The sequence below is a fragment of the Callospermophilus lateralis genome, chromosome 14 (genome assembly GCF_048772815.1).
Source record: "Callospermophilus lateralis isolate mCalLat2 chromosome 14, mCalLat2.hap1, whole genome shotgun sequence".
Lineage (NCBI taxonomy): Eukaryota > Metazoa > Chordata > Mammalia > Rodentia > Sciuridae > Callospermophilus > Callospermophilus lateralis.
In genome coordinates, this window is record NC_135318.1 from 44,255,012 (window position 1) to 44,273,252 (window position 18,241).

Below are 18,241 nucleotides of genomic sequence, written 5' to 3' on the forward strand. Positions count from 1 at the left end.
GCTTCCCACGTTGCTAGGATTATACACATGCACCACCACATCCATCGAGACATACATACAGAAAAGAGAACAAATTTTAAGTGTGTATATACAGTGCAGTGAATTATCACAAAGTTAATGGGTTAAGACAGCACCCAAATCAAGAAACAGAACATTAACTGTATTCCAATAACACTGTTATGCTACTTTGCAGTAATCATTCCTTCTCACCAAGATTAACTACCATCCCCAACCTCTTTCTTACACTTTAGACTTCTACATTTTCCAAATCATTTGATTACATGACTTCACCCCTAGCCAAAGATTAACATTTGTCCCAACTTGTGACAGCCAGGCAAAAGCAGATAGCTAGGGCCTTCTCTGATCTCTCCTGACCAGCATACCAGATACCAGACCACTTGGTGAGACCTACCAAAACTCACCGTGGTAGTCTTATTTCTTGGATGTCTTAGTTAAATTTCTGACTAATTTGCTAGTCAATTATTTGCCTCAATGTACTTTAATCTCAGGCTATCTGGGCAAGGAGCTTTTCCCTGCTCTGCTCAAAATCAAGCCAGTCTTCTCTAAGAGCAGTGCTGCTGGTTTTTACAGCTTACTTTGTGCTGTTAGAACTTCAGAGGAAAGAGATACCACAAGATAAAACTGCCTCAGAAAACCAACCACAGTTATTCTCTAAGGTTGAGCAATTTTTCTCTAGTAAGTGCCTCTTACTTTTTCTGTATGCCATTACTTGAGTTCTGGAGTTCTAAAATATTTTTTGACAGTTCTATCCAATTTTATTATTTCTTGAGGAGTTGATTTACCAAGTACACCCACCTAACTATATGTTATTTATATTTCTATAAATCATAGGTAGAATGAATGCTCTGCACCTTTTAACTTTGTTGGGTAATTAAATGTATGTGCTTTCAAACTAATTTTCCTTTCTACTGGTTTATAGTATCACACTAGGTGTACCATAAACATTTTTTCACTAAGGAAACACATAACTTTACAATTCAAAGTATCTGGACATAAAAGTTTAAATGAATAATAAAAATGAATGAAATTAAAGATACAGTAGGTTTTTCTAAATCACTTGTGATTTTCAATTATTTGTGATCAATTCTTTTGAAAACATACCACTAATTATAAGCTGCTGATGTTGTTACAATATGATTATTTATTTTTTAGGCATGTTTTGATATCCAAAAGAAGTAAATAGTGATTCAATTTGTTAAAGCTCACCTCACACTGATTATTCAGCTTGGTGGACGTGATATCTAGCTGTTGGTACTGTTCCTTCAGTTTTGAAAATTCAGCTTCTAACCTTGTTTGTTCCAGTTTAGAAGTATTTAGAAGACTTTTCAAATTTTTATGATCAGTTTGTAAAACTTCAGTCTCTTTTAAAAGCTGAGTATATGTATGATTCAACCTAAAATTAGAAATCACAACAGAAATAGCATTAGATTCTCTTAATAGCTTTCATGTAATTTACATATTGTAAAAATGTTGTATAAATAAAAGAGATATTTAAAGAATATACAAGATTCTTTGCCAGTTACTAAACTGATCAAGAATCAAGTCTCTTTTCTGGGAAAACTAGATTAACAAATTTTTGAGTACATTTCTGTAGGAAAGAATCTTTATCCTTTAAATAGGTTGAAGAAATAAAGATGCGGGCTGGGGTTATGGCCCAGTGGTAGAGTGCCTGCCTCACATGTGCAAGGCCCTGGGTTCAATTCTCAGCACCACATATAAATAAATAAATAAAAGTATTGTGTACAACTACAAAAAAAATGTTGAAAAAAAGAAAGAAAGATGCTCACAATTTTGTCACAAAAAGTATTAATAAAAATATTTAGAATAAAAGATAAAAGAAGAAGTGACCAATTCAGTTTTGATTTTGGAGAATTCAGATTTTAAAATTCAACATGAAACAAAGCTTTTTCTTTTTTTCCCCCATTATTTATATTCAGAACAAGGTTCACTGATCTCTAAGGAAAGAAGTGATAGACACACTTTCTGTAAAGAACCAGAGAGTAAATATTAAAGTTGTGGGCCACATGTAGTGTCTGTAGCATGCCCCTTTCCTCCCATCCCACCAACTCTTTAAAATATAAAAATTTTTCTTAGTTTTGGAGCTGTACCAAAACAGAGAGCAATCTGAATTTGGCATGTACTTTGGCATGCTAAGCTAGCAGTACTTTGCAAACCTCTATCTTATAACATTAAGAGCAGAAACCCAAGAAAAAGGGAGGCAGCCAAATGAAACAAAATTGCTCAGTGTGGTCCCTATTCAGAGCATCTAATAGTTTACACTCAACTCATTTCTCAGAGAATTTAAACCAGATTACAAAAATCATAAATAAAAATAATATATTTATAAAATTAAGACTTGGTAAAAAGAGATCAAAATGGCAAAATCAGAAACAGAGCAAATGGGTTGAATCAATTAACAAATGCACACCATGAGTAAAATAGCTGGTCAAACTTGAGACAGCTATGTAGTACATCAACAACTATGACAATCAAAAAATTTCCTGGGCTAGGGTTGTGGCTCAGTGGTAGAGTGCTCACCTGGTACATGTGAGGCACTGGATTTGACTCTTAGCACCATATGAAAGTAAATAAATAAAACAATGGTATTGTGTCCATCTACAATTGAAAAAAAAAAAATTCCTGCTCATGCTTCAATTGAGGGGGGTGGTATGGGTTATATATAAAGAGATAATGTACAAGGTCCTAGTATCTCTATGGAAATGTTAAAATGAGCTGAATTTTTATTTTAAATTCTTTTTGTAGTTATAGATGAATAGCATGCCTTTATTTTATTTGCTTACTTTTTTTTTTATGTGGTGCTAAGTATTGAACCCAGTGCCTCACACATGCTAGGCAAGTGCTCTGCCACTGAGTTACAGCCCCAGCCTGAGCTCTTTAAATTTTTATATACTGCCCTTTAAAACATTAATAACAAAATTCAATTGAGTGAATATAATTCTAAAGAGGCCAAGACAACCTAGTCTAAGAGGGAAACTTTCTTGGTTGGGCATTACCTTAGATTAAACAGACTAAGGAATAGATGAATTATTATCCTTCAGATATCTTCATAAATATACCTATTAAAGAAAACATCTCTTTCATGTTTTACTTAAAGCCTTTTCTTTCCTTAAAACACAGACATGAATCCATAAAAGCTGGGCAAAGGCAAATCCAAGAAAGAGAAAATACTCAGAATCACTCTTTCCCTCCAACCTTAGAGAATTTTTTGAGGTCAAGCTCCTTATACTCAATTTCTTCATTTTGGCTAAGTTCTTTCTCAGGAGGCCCCTATTAATGTACACAATTAGATTACTGTAAGGTCCATCTAGGTCCATGAACTGTCCCAGTTATGTTAAAATCCCAGCAATGGAAAAAGATTAGCTAAAAGATGGGACCTTCAAAGTAAATATTCCCCAATATGGCATGTAATAAAAATGATGCTATCCTTACATTACATAATTTGTCACAGTCTTTTACTACATAAACTATATATACATATTCTCTTTACAAACTACAGTCTTTTTAAAAAAAATTAAATTTGTTTTAAAATTAGTTATACATGACAGCAGAATGCACACTGATACATCATATATAATGGAGTGTAATTTCTCATTCTTCTTGTTATATATGATGTATACAGTCTTTTATTTTGGCTTGATATTGAGCTTGTTGAAGTTCAAATTTGCAGTAGAGAATTTCTAGTTTCAACCATAGAAAACTAAATTCAAAACTATTGATGTGTGGGCTGGGATTGTGGCTCAATGGTGCTGCACTTGCTTAGCATATGTGAGGCACTGGGTTTGATTGTCAGCACCACATAAAAATAAATAAATAAAATAAAGGTATTAAAAAAAAAAAAACTGGGCTGGGGCTATACCTCAGTTGGTAGAGTGCTTTCCGCACATGCACAAGGCCCTGGGTTCAATCCCCAGCACCACAAAACAAACAAACAAACAAAAAAACTGTTATTGATGTGTAAGCCTTGAGTTTAATCCCCAATACTACAAAATAAACAAAATCCCTGTTGACTATGAAAATAAAGATGGCTCTACAGAGTTAGGGATTTTTAAAAAAGGAAAACAAAGTTTAGTTTTACAAAAGGATTGTATTAGGGGCTGGGGACGTAGCTCAGTTGGTAGAGTGCTTGCTTGAGTGCACAAGGCCCTGGGTTCAATCCCCAGCAGTACATGAAAAAAAAAAAGAAAGGAAAAAAAAAAAAAAAAAAGAAATGGCTCTTACAAATGTATTAAATTCATAATTGAACAGTCCCTATTTGAATTTTGTATGCTACCTTTCGGTCCCTCAGCTATGACAGTGTAATTGTAGTACAAATGTCACAGCTGTTCAAGCTTTTTAAGAAAAACCTTCACATAGCCAAGGAAATAAGTGGTTGCTCATTTGTAGCAATTTCAATTTGTGTGTGTGTGTGTGTGTGTGTGTGTGTGTGTGAGAGAGAGAGAGAGAGAGAGAGAGAGAGAGAGAGAGAGAGAGAAAGAGAGAGAGACTGGGGATTAAACTGAAGAGGGAGGGCATAAACCACTGAGCTATATGCACAGTTCTTTTCATTTTTCAATTTTAAGACAGGGTCTTGCTAAATTTCTGAGGCTGGCCTTATATTTATCATGCTCCTTCTTCAGCCTCCACTAGGCCCATCTTTATAACAATTTCAAAAGACAAGAATCCGGATACCAGAATAGTGAAAAAAAGACATAAATGATCAGGTTTAATTACAATGTAGCAAAAAAAAAAAAAAAAAAGTGTAGAAATTTTGTTAAATAATGTAACTTAAAAACTTATTAGTTGAATAAAACAAGAGAGACCAATACATGAAAATAAGAAAATTAGGTTTTTGAGTGATTCCATAGCTGCATGATTTTGCTATGGGGTTTTTAAGAAGAATTCCTTCCTTCCTACCCTCCCTCCTTCTTTACCTGTAAAAGGAATTGTACCAAAGAGTTTTTTAAAATTCTAAGTCCACATTATGGTTGGTATCACAGAGTGGCAATATAAATTTCAGATAAGAGGAAAACAAAATTAAAATATTTGTTAAATAAATATAAATTAAAAATTTGTTAAGTAAATATAAATATTTTTTACCTATCATTTTCACCACAAAGTTTCTTGTATTCTGCAGCTATTGTCTCATGGTTTTTGTTTTCAAGCAGGATCTTTTCCTGTTCTACTTTGAGCATTTTTTCCAAATCTTCCAGTTGTCCTTTCTGTTTTAGTAACTGATTGTAACTGGAAAAAAATTAGGTATTTGGTTTATAATATTTCCAAGAAAGAAAATATTTTAGAAATAAAAGTGAATATGTTAAAAGTATCAATAAAACACACGTAAATTTAAATATATTTCCTTCATAAATTACCTCTTAGATGTGTTTAATGAATAAGTTTATTATATTACTCAAAGATAATTTGATTTAAATTAACAACACAATGAAATATAATTAATTACCGGTCTTCAAGGTCTTTATGTTCCACCTCAAGATTTTTGTGGGCAGACTTAAGAGTTCCATGTTTAGAGATGAGAGATTCATACTCTGAAGCCTGCCGTTCATGAAGAAGTTCCAGCTTTTCATGATCTTTGACCAAAGAATCATAGAGAGATTTCAAGTCTTCTCGATCTTTGATTAAGGATTCATTTTCATTTTCTAAGGAAGACTGCTGGATTAGGAGTTGTGCATTCTGGTTCATAAGTGAGGTACTTTGGGAATTAAGGGTGGAATTTTCAACCTGTAAGAATGTGTATTATTAACAGACATAAGAAAACTAGTTAATGTTTTCTTTTTTAGAAACAAAAAATTACAACACTAACTTAGGGAAGCTCTAAATCATAGCAGATATATTCATATTATACTAGAAAACTTTGGATTTAGCATCCCAAAGAAAAAGGCTACCATTTAATTTTTATTTTGGAGTCATCATGATGTATGTACACACACACACAATATACATATGTATAAATTAACATGTGTGTATATATGTATATTTTGAGTTGAATTTGAATTTTAATGCATAAATTTATTATACTACTCAAAGATAATTTGATTTAAATTAACAACACAATGAAATATAATTAATTGTCCCATTATATTTTTTTTGCTGTTCTGGGGTTCTGAAGTTGTTTTAAATGAAGGTGATTACCAGCTATTTGTATTGAACTTATAAAAAAGTAAATAGTTTGAAATGCTAGTATATCATTTCTAGAATTTAAAAGTTGATAAAACTGAAAAAATTATGAGGGAACTTGTTTCTGTTCTTTAAGAAGTTTGTTTCTGGTACAGGGATTGAACTGGACCATATGACCATATCCTCAGGCCTTTTTATTTTAACACAGGTAAGTTGAATTTGTGCCTCAGCCTCCCAAGTTGCTGGGATTACAGGCATGCACTACTATGCCTAGTTTGCTCTTTAAGAAGTGTTGATAAGAATTGCGCTTTTCCCCAATGGATCGTTTTAATAGAAAAAACAGTTGAGTGACAGGCTGGGGCTGTAGCTCAGGGGCAGAGCACTTGCCTAGCCATGTGTAAGGTACTGGGTTCCATCCTTAGTACCACCTAAAAATAAAAGCATTCTGTCCATCTACAACTACTACTACTACTACTACTACTAATAATAATAATAAATAAAGACAGTGATAGCTGGATGCCTATAATTTCAGCAACTGAGTATGAGACAGGAGGACAGCAATTTTGATGCCAGCCTGGCAACTTAACGAGACCCTGTCAATAAAAACAGACAGATAGATAGGAAGGACAGGGGATGTAGCTCAGTGGTAGACCAACTGGGGGTTCCATCTCCAGTACTGCCCCCTACCCCAGCCAAAAAAAGAAAGACAACCCTGGCAATGTTAAGTAAAAGATGGATCCTTTCAACTAAAGACAAGTCTGATGACAAAATGCCAATGTTGTGTGCTTTCAACTAACTAAACTACTGATAAGAAAGTTGTAAAAATGAAATATGGAATGGGCTGGGGTTGTGGCTCAGTGGCTGAACATTTGCTTCACATGTGTGAAGCACTGGATTCAATTGTCAACACGGTACATAAATAAATGAATAAAATAAAGGTCCATCAACAACTAAAAAAATTTTAAATAAAAATGAAATATGGATACTCTAAACAAAGATTTTTACCTGATTAATTAGAATCAATTTATTTAAATGATGGAAAGGTGATAAAATGAATAAAAGAAAAATTACCTTTACTTATCTAGTTTTTGGTGAGTTGGGGATGTGGCTCATTGATACAGTGCTTGCCTGACATAGCCAAAGCCCAGGGTACAATCCCCAGCACCATAAGAAAAACAAACAACAACCAACAAACAAAAAAACAAAACAAACAAACAACAACAACAACAAAAAAGGAGAGCCACTTATATAATTTTTGGAGTGAATTAATAAATACATAGAGGCTCTCACATTTTAAAAAATGCTTTTCAAAAGTTTGGCATGGAACTAAATAAATATATTTTATCTTCAATTATTAAATGCACTCACTAAGAAACAATGTCTAGTTTCCCTTATTTTAACTATATAACTCAAGAGTTTGGTTACATATTCCAAAGATATTACATCACAACCTGAAGCTTGGCATTCTGTGTTTGAAGAGTGGTGTTCTGTTCCTGTAATGACACCGTCTGCCGCTGAAGAGCAAGAATCTGAGCCTGTAAATTATTGTTCTGTGTTTCAAGTTGCTTCAGTTGAGTTTTCAAAGCTTGCTTCTCTGCTTGCAGTGTAGCATTCTTAACAAAAAAAAAAAAAAAAAAAAAAAAAAAGAAAGAAAGAAAGAAAGAGCCATCACATATATTAAAAATAAAATCAACATCAAATGTATTTCTTTAATGGACACTGGAATTTTATGCAATTAACATTCATCTAAGAAAAAAAGGCAATAATAGTAAAAACTTAATATACTATTTTGCCTATGTCCTATTTGCTTTATAATGTCCTAAAAATAAAATATTCCATTCTAAATGTATTTAACCCAAGAAACTAGAATGAGATTTTCTGTTTAATGGGGTTTAGTTGTAGATGGACACCCTACCTTTATTTTATTTATTTATATGTGGAACTGATCATTGAACTCAGGGCTTCAAGTGCTGTACTGCTGAGCCACAACCCCAACCCAGTTTAATGGTTTTAATACTGCTCAAAAGTACTAAGGCTGTATCCAGCTAAAAGAGTGTGTCTTTTCTAATTTACTCAAAGCAAATATATACATAGGTGAGTGGTGGTCCTGGGGATAGCAGCAAAACTAAGTATTTTTTAAGTACAAATATATGGAAGAAAGCAGGTTTACTGAAACAATGTTATTCATCTATTTAAAAAATTTAGTCCATAACAGACCCAACAGATATTACATCTTTTCTTTACTTTTTATCACAGTATAAAACACTTAGTAAAACTCTTTTTCAATATAGAATTATGGAACATATTCATTTCAAATGGCCACATTTTAATTTTATAACAGGTTAATTACTACACAAATCACAGATCATTTTATTTAATGGGACAAACATTAAAATGCGTGTTATGGATAGTATATGTTCAAGATTATTTACAAATTTCATAAAAAATAAATTGCCATCAAAGAGTATTAACAGCCAGGTATGGTAGTACATTCCTATAATCCCAGTGGCTTGGGAGGCTGAGGTAGAAGGACTGCAAGGTCAAAGCTCGCCTCATAGTAGGACCCTGTCTCAAAATAAAATATAAAAAAGGGCTAGGGATGTGGCTCAGTGGTGAAGTACCCCTGGGTTCAATCCCTGGTACCAAAACAATTAAAAAACCATAAATGAAGAATCTATCAGATATTAGAAATAAAATTTTAACATACAAAAAGGCCATAATTGCTCTATTGTCACTACAATATGCATAAAAAGTTGCAACCAAATCACAACATATCACTCTTACATATATTAGGAAACAAAGATAATACTTATTTTCATCTCATATATACTTCATGTCAATGTATAAAAGGCAGATCATAGATGGGTGCAGTGGTACACACCGATAATCACAGCAGCTCAGGAGGCTGAGGCATGAGGATTGAGAGTTCAAAGCCAGCCTTAGCAACTTAGCCAGGCACTAAGCAACTCAGTGAGACCCTGTTTTTAATAAAATTTTAAAAAGGGCTGGGGATGTTGCTCAGTGGTTAAGTGCCCCTGGGTTCAATATCTGGTGTCTTCTCTCTCACTCTCTCTCACACACACACACACACACATACACAAAAGGCAGATCATTATTTAATTCATATATTATATCATAAAATCAAAGCTGAGGAAGAAAAATAATTCAAGATGCTTTTTGATATTGTACTCTTCTTTTGTTCAAATAAAGGATGATATGAATTTACATTGGAAAAATATGAAATACTGATGTATTTACATACTATATTGGCACAAAAAGGTGAACAAAAAGACTTTAGAAACTAAATTGTATAAGCTCTAATGATTTATCTGAGTATCTCTAGAAATAAGAAAAATCCCTCTAGACTATAATGAAAAGAAGAGATAGCTGAGATTAGAAAGGATATATCAGAAAATGAAAAAAATTTAGAATAAAAAAGTACAAAGTTAGCCAATGTAATACTGACAAATGCAGAAAAATTACCCGTTTATAACAGGGCTAACCATTTTTATAACCTTATCAATAACTGTCAAATGGCAAAAATGAGACAACCAAGTAATTTTTTTCTAATGAAAATTTATTAAGTCAATAGAAAAAAATGTATCACCTTATAGAACTTTACATGTGAGCCAAATTTTCTGAAATCTAGTTATGAATCCAAGTGACAGAAGTATATGTGTATAAGTATACGTATATCCCTGAATAATTACATGTTTATAAATAGCTAATAAATATATGAAAAGATGCATACTTCATTTATAATTTAAAACATGTAAATTAAAATATTTCCTCTTATCACTTTAACACAACCTAAAATGCTGGTAATACCCAAAGTTCTTTAAAGATAGGTACTCTATCAGTGGGAATGAAAATTGGCATGATTTTTAAAGACTAATACAAAAACATGAATTAAAACACACACACAGGGCTGGGGTTGTGGCTCAGTGGCAGAGCGCTCACCTAGAATGTGCAAGGCACTGGGCTCGATAAAGATATTGTGTCCATCTACAACTAAAAAAAAATTGGAAAACACACACACACACACACACACACACACACACACATATTACCACTGGTTTAATAATTACATTGTAATTCAGCATCCCATATTTATACATGGATATTCCCTGCAGCAAAACCTAAAAATAACCTTTATGTCTATAAATGTAAAATTTATTTAAATAAACTATGGTAATATACACACTATGAGATAATGTATACAGTCATTAAACAAAATGAGATAAAATTATATTTGCTAAAATTGGGAAATCTCCAAGATAAAATATTTGAAAAATGCAAATAAGAATTTTATATAGTATGACATGACCTTAGAGACATAAATTTATAAAAGAAATAAACTTCCATACACAGATAAGTCACAAACAGTTGGGAAGATAAAACCATTTACAGTGATTACTTTTGGATGACAAAGGAGGAATCAATGGTGTTAGGACTAATTTTTTATTTTAAAGCTATAAAATAAAAATGAGTGGGTTTTTTTTTTTTTTTTTTTTTTTGGTTGTTCTGTTTTGGTGGGATTTTTGGTTACTGGGGATTGAACTCAGGGACACTTGACCACTGAGCCCCATATCCCCAGCCCTGTTTTGTATTTTATTTAGAGACAGGGTCTCACTGAGTAGCTTAGCATCTCAATTTTACTGAGGCTGGCTTTGAACTCGTGACCCTCCTGCTTCAGCCTCCGGAGCTGCTAGGACTACAGGCATGCGCCACCGTGCCTGGCTTAGCTTTAAGTTTTTAATTAATTACATTACTTTATGTTAAATTAAAAGAATAACAATTTAAAAATTAAATTAAAAAATAACAATTATTTTACTTGCTAGCAGGTTAAGTTTCTTAAGCTCAGTCATCTTTCGTCACTAGAAGTCCAATGCGCTATCCGTTGCGCCACAGAGCCACCTTAAGCTCAGTCATCTTTGAAGGTAAAATATTTATTGATGAAACAGACAATTATCTGCTATGGTGCAGTTTTTTTCAATAAACAAACTGCAAATTAATGAATAAAAAATATAACTTCACTAGTGAGGAACACTATGAAGAAACAATTAAAGAAGTATGATAGTAAACTGTTTAGGTTGCAGATAGCTACTTCATTAGGAGAAGGGTCAGAGAAGACCTCTTGCAGGATATGTGATATAACATCTGAATGCTAAGGGAAGCCAGCCATGTGTTTGGGAAGGGTAAACAAAGAGAAAGGTCTCAAGGTAGACACAAATAGAAAAGATCAATATAATTAGAATTAATATACTTATTATGTGCCAGGCATTGTTTAATACTATTATTCTCAGATTTTAAAGACGGAGCTGGGTGCAGTGGTGCACACCTGTAATCCCAGTGTCTCAGGAAGCTGAGGCAGGAGGATCACAAGCTCAAGGTAAACCTCAGGAATTTAATGAGACACTCATCAGTTTAGTGAGACCTGTCTAAAAATAAAAATATGGAACTCAGTGGTAAAGCGGTATTGAAGCTCTGATTCAATCCAAGTACAAGAGGGTGAAAGAAGTAGAATAGTAGTGTAGTATAGGCAGGGCAAGACACAGTAAAGAATATTAATTTGATTCTAATTGAAACTGGAAGCCATAAAGGTTTTTAAATAGTGAAGTGACATGGTTTGGATTATATTAAAAAAGATCACTCTGGAATATTACTCAGCAATAAAAGAGAATAAAATGATGGCATTTGCAAGTAAATGGATGGAGTTAGAAAAGATAATATTAAGTGAAGTTAGCCAATCCCCCAAAAAACAAATGCCAAATGTTTTCTCTGATGTAAGGAGGATGATTCACGGTGGGATAGGGAGCAGGAGCATGGGAGGAATAGACGAACTCTAGATAGGGCAGAGAGGTTGGAGGGGAAGGGAGGGGGTACGGTGTTATTAATGATGGTGGAATGTGATGATCAATATTTTGCAAAGTACAGATATGAAGACACGAATTGGTGTGAATATACTGTGTATACAACTAGAGATATGAAAAATTGTGTTCTATATGTGCAATAAAAATTGTAATGCATTCCGCTGTCATATATAAATAAAAAAGAAAGAAAATAAGTCATCTTAAAAAAAAAGATCTCTCTGGCTACTGCACTGAGAATGAGTTTGAATTGGGTATGAGTGAGGAAAAAAAGGAAGTGAAGATTGAAAAAAAAAAGAGAGATATTCTAATAGTTGAAACAATGAGATGATTATTATTAAATTATTAGATCTTCAGTCTTTTGCCTATTAGACAATAAATCAGTGAAAAAAAGTACAACATGACAAAAGTACAAAATGACAAAAGTACAAAATGACAAAACTAAAACTTCAGTTTCTAAATTTCTAATTTATCTAAGATAAATATAGCCAATTATGCTTCCTCTTGGTACTGGGGATTAAACCCAGGGGCATTCTACCACTGAGCTACATCCCCAGCCCTTTTTATTTTTTATTGTGAATTTAAAGTTGCTGAGGGCCTTGCTAATTTCCAGAGACTGGCTTTAAATCCTCTTTCTTCATCCTCCTGTTTAGTCTCCTGAGTTGCTGGGATAATATAGGTTTATGCCAATATACCCAGTTACTTTTGAGTTGGCTTTCTTAAAGTAGGTTGCAAAAACACTAGAAAATCCTGGATAAGATATATTCTTTGTTTGCTAATTAAAATATTAACAATGTGTTCATCTTATATAGACAAAATTATCGGATTTAATATACCTCTCTATATTACTATAACACTTATCCTGATTCACTAATTTACCTTTGATGTTTTTACACTTTATTTCTAAAACACTTCATTCATATTTTAAAAATTTAAAATTACTTACATTTCTTTCTACTTCAATTAATCTGTCTTTAACTTTTAGAAGCTCTCTGGTTGTTTCTTGACTTTCTCGCTCCCATTTGTTATCTTCACCAGTTGTTGGAGGAGAGCTCTGCACCATCCTTTCCTCATCTTGTCTCTGTTTGAGAGCTTCATAATTTTTTTTTACCTAGAATTTTATTTTTATGGGTAGAAAAATCAAAGTTATAATTCTCATTATTAACATAATCACAACTTGTGCTTTTAAAAATGAAAATCACTCCTCCTTGAAATATTAGAAATTTGCTTCTATATCATGCTGCTAAAATGTATTTTATAATTTCAAGGATTATAGTGTGTGATGAAAATGGCCCCTAAGAATAGATTAACTGGACACACATATGCAGCTAAATACTAAGAACTCTTTGTAGAGACATTTATTATAACCAATTTAGAAATTTAACAATGCAGCTAAATACTAAGAAATCTTTGTAGAGACATTTATTATAACCAATTTAGAAATTTAACAGAGATTCCTATGTAAAAAAAAAAGAAACTTTGACACATTAATAATTAGTCTTAAAAAGATTTCTAATAAGATTAGAAAGTATCTATTAAATGTATGTTTTTTAATAAAAAGATATATTATCTAGAATGGATATAGATATTAGATATTTTTATACTTATCCTGATTCATTAATTTATCTTAAATGTTTATTATAAACTTTAAAATTAATCCTAAAGTTTGTGCTAAGACAAAGATATAGTTAAAATAGCTCAATATTTATTGCAGAACTAAGAAACCTGTAACTCAACAAATTAGTATTGCTATCAGTGAGTTAAAAAATAATAACAGATGAAAAGGTGGTGGAATGAGACGGACATCATTACCCTACATACGTGTATGACTGCACGAATGGTGTGACCCTACTTTGGGTACAACCAAAGAAGTAAAAAACTGTGCTCCATTTGTGTACAATGCATCAAAGAGCATTCTGCTGTCATGTATAACATTAGAACAAATAAATAATTAAAAATAATAATGACAGATGAAAGAAAAAAGATGGCAAGAGAGAATGTAAAGTTTGCAAATGATCTAATAGTTGTTCTGGTATCCTGATTTTCTAAGCATTTTTCTTTTCACACCTTTTTAACAAAAGATGAGTGGCAACATTTTCATTATTATAACATTTTCATTATTATTAAAGGTTATAGATATACACCATTATTAAGGAGAGCTGAGAATAAAATTCAAGGTTTTTCATTTTTAGTCCATGGTTGAAATAAAAATGTCTCCTTTAACTGGACATGGTGGCATATGCTGTAATCCTAATCATTGGGAGGCTGAGGAAGGAGGATCACAAATTTGAGGCCAGTCTCAGCAACTAAGTAAGGCCTAAGCAACTTAGCAAGACCCTGTCTCAACATAAAAAATTTAAAAGGTCTAGGAATGTGGCTCAGTGGTTAAGTGCACCTGGATTCAATCTTTAGTACAAAATTAATAAATAAATAGAAGTTTTCTTTAGGCCAATCACAGTGGCACACAACTGTAATTACCGTGACACTAGGGAGGCTGAGGCAGGAGGATCCCAAGTTCAAGGCCAGCCTTACAATTTAGTAAGACCCTTAGCAACTTGGTGAGATGCTGTCTCAAAAAGAAGACTGTGAATGTAGCTCAGTGGTTAAGTGTTCCTGTGTTTAAATCTCTAGTACAAAAATAAAATAAAGGGTTAGGGTTGTGGCTCAGTGGTAAAGCGTTTGTCTAGCATGTATGAGGCACTGGGTCTGATCCTTAGCATTACATAAAAATAAATAATACAGGCACGGTGGCGCAAGCCTGTAATCCCAGTGGCTTGGGAGGCTGAGACAGGAGGATCACAGTTCAAAACCACCCTCAGCAATGGCAAGGCGCTAAGCAACTCGGTGAGACCCTGTCTCTAAACAAAATACAAAGAAGGGCTGGGTATGTGGCTCAGTGGCTGAGTGCCCCTGAGTTCAATCCCCGGAACCAAAATAATATAAAGTAAAATAAAATAAAATAAATAAATAAAATAAAGGTATTTTGTCCATCTACAACTAAAAAATATTTTAAAAAATAAAATGTTTTCTTTACCTTACATACAATTAAACCAAAATGTTTAATTTATGTTCAAACAAGAAATTAACAAACTGAATCAAGATAAACTTTGTAACAAAAAATGGTTAATTTAAATCAAATTAATTTTTATTAAATCAAAGTTTAATTAAAATACAGTGTTGCTAATTAGGTTATTATGAATTCAAGTTTAATGGTTCCCAAAGATAATGTAATCTTTAAGAAAAAAGTATGATTTATATACAGTTACTAATACACAGATTTTTAAGTGAAATTTGGTGATTTTTGAGAACAGCACATACCCATGACAGAACATTTCCATTACTCTAGAAAGATCACTGCTAACTAGGCAACCACTGTTTTGATTTCTTTCACTAAAATTTAGTATTGCCTATTCTAAAAAGCCAATAAATGAAATCACACACTATGTAATCTTTTGTGTTTTCCCCAGCTATTTCTAAGCTTTACCCATGTGTTGAATGCATAAGTAGTTTCTTTTCTACTGCTGTGTTGTCTTCCATTATATGAATAATATCAAAATTGCTTATTCAATTACCAATTAATGGTCATTGAGTTATTTCCAATTTTTAAAATAAAATATGACAAATCAAGATATTATAAAAATTCAGTTTTTTATTCTCTTTGAATAAACAGAAGTAGAACTGCCATTTTAAAGGTTAAGTATATGCCTGACTTTATGAGAAAGTGCTATAAAACTTCTAAATTAGTTATACCATCTTAAATTCCCAACAGTATATGTGATAGTTCCAGCTGCTTAAAAAACATGTGGTCAATACTTCCAGATAAATTTTAGAATCAGATTATTTTTAAAATATTTTTTAGTTGTAGATGGACACAATACCTTTTTATAAATTGTATTTATATTAATTTTTATGTGGTGCCTTACACATGCTAGGCAAGTGCTCTACTACTAAGCCATAACCCCAACCCTTGATTCTTAATCTATATATTAATCTTATTTGGATTTTCACTGGGATTATGCTGAATCAAGAGATTCATTTGGGGAGATCTGTCATTTTAACAATACTGAGTATTCCAATTCATGAATATGGTACTCTTTTCCATTTACTAAGATATTCTTTAGAATGCTTCTATTAAATTTCTTTTAACATTATCTAAAATTTAAATTTATAGTACGGACTTCTTACACATTAATTTTTTATAGTCTTCTCTAAGAAGCTGGGTTGCTTAATGGTGTTTTAAAAAAATTTTATTTTCTAACTTTTCATTGCTAATATATAGAAATACAATAGACTATTACATATTAACTTTTATTTGGTAACACTGAGAAGTTCACTTTAGCTACAGAGATTTTTCTGTAAATTTCTCAGGATTTCTGTGAATAGAATCATGTCAGAGGCAAGTAAAAACTTTTTTAAAAAATATTTATTCTTAAGTTTTAGGTGGACACAATATCTTTATTTTACATTGATGTGGTACTGAGGATCAAACCCAGTGCCTTGTGCATGCCAGGCAAGTACTCTACCACTGAGCCACAACCCAGCACCACCACCCCGCCCGAGTAAAAACTTCTAAAAAATATTTCAGTTGTTGGTGAACCTTTTTTTAAAAAAAAATTTTTTAGTTGTAGGTGGACACAATACCCCCATTTCATTCATCTTTATGTGGTGCAGAGGATCGAACCCAGGGCCTCGCACATACTAGGCAAGCGCTCTACTGCTGAGCCCCCACTCCAGCCCGCCAATGGACCTTATGCTGAGAATCAAACCCAGTGCCTCACACATGCTAGGCAAGCACTCTACCACTGAGCTACAATCCCATTCCCAAATAAACATTTTTATTTCTTCCTTTCAAATCTGTTTATTTTTGCCTTGTCTTATCTTATACACTGATTAGGATAAACAGTACACTTAATAGAAACAGTGAGAACAATTATTTTTGCTTTGATTCTGATTGAAGGAGAAGAGTAATTATAATTAGTCTCTCACTATTAAGGATGATGTTTGCTGTAAGTTATTTATAAAAGCCTTTTATCTGATTGATGAAGTCATTTTTACTTGTTGAGATTGGTATTAGGTCCTCTAATGACAATTGTGGATTTGTCTTTCTCTATGTAGTTTTATCAGTACTTGTCTCATGTATTTTAAAGTTTTTATTAGGTATGAAAACATGTATCTTATTATATCTTTGAGCTAAAATTTCCCCTTTATTATTGGAAAATGAATCTCTTCAGCCCAGTTACTATTCACTGCCCTAAAAATCAACTTAGTCTAATATTAATATAACCATAATAACATTCTTTCATTAGTATTAGAATGCTATATCATTTTTCCCCAAAGTTTCTTCAGGTGGCAAATAATTGAGTCTTGCTTTTTTGTCTAATTTAATAATCACTGTTTTTAAACTGGGGTACATTATTAATATAGCTGGTTTAAAACTATCCTTTTATTGTTTTTATGTTTGTATAAACTATACTTTGTCCTGTTTCTTTTTATTTATTTTTGACTTCCAGTTTATCTTTATGGGGGTCATATTAGCTATACATCTTTGCCAAATTACCTCAGTGGTTATTTTAGACCTTATGCTATTCGTCTTTAACTTTCACAATCTGCTTTCAAGTGATATGCCTTTTCATGCATAATATTAGAAGCTTAGAACAATAGACTTTCAGTTCAACTGATGTGTGTGACAGGAAGCTAATCCATAGCAGTTATGTCAAAATGGCTGAAAAGTGGAAGACAATGAAAGAATAAGTTCTATCTTCTAGACCTGAAACACACATACACCAACCTATAGCCAAAGTCACTTATTTTCAGGCTGAGTAGCTTCATGAAAGTAAATTTTATTCGTAACGAACTGATACTATTTAATAGGATAAAAAAAACTTAGAATGTGAGTTAGATTAAAAAAAATCTGGCACCAAATTTCACTTTATATTTTGGATAATCATTCACATTAACTAAGCAAAGCTGCTAAACTTCTGCCAACAATTCATGTTCCACGGCAAAATCTGTGACAAATATCACGATGGTGTAGCAAATGGTGAACAAAAACCATTTCCTTTTCTGGATGAAATTTAAATTTGGTTAACTGTTTTTCTAGAAACCTGCTAAAATTGTGTAATTTTACTTGGTAAAGTTAGCATGAAAGAAGAACAGACTAAATATTAATAAAATGACATCTGCATTTTTATTTTATACTTTTCCATCCAAATGTTTAT

At 32.5% G+C, this 18,241-nt stretch overlaps 1 protein-coding gene across 2 annotated transcripts in view; it reads right to left on the reverse strand.

Annotated features, from left to right (window-relative positions):
• Ccdc88a (coiled-coil and HOOK domain protein 88A) overlaps positions 1-18,241 on the reverse strand; it is a 131,974-nt gene that overhangs the window by 21,731 nt on the left and 92,002 nt on the right. For both annotated transcript variants that reach the window (XM_076832893.2, XM_076832892.2), the window contains exons 18-22: positions 12,970-13,134; positions 7,605-7,766; positions 5,480-5,757; positions 5,119-5,262; positions 1,228-1,414 (exon numbers count right to left, since the gene is read on the reverse strand). In XM_076832893.2, coding sequence (XP_076689008.1) covers positions 1,228-1,414; positions 5,119-5,262; positions 5,480-5,757; positions 7,605-7,766; positions 12,970-13,134 — 936 coding nt within the window. The remainder of the gene's footprint in view (positions 1-1,227; positions 1,415-5,118; positions 5,263-5,479; positions 5,758-7,604; positions 7,767-12,969; positions 13,135-18,241) is intronic.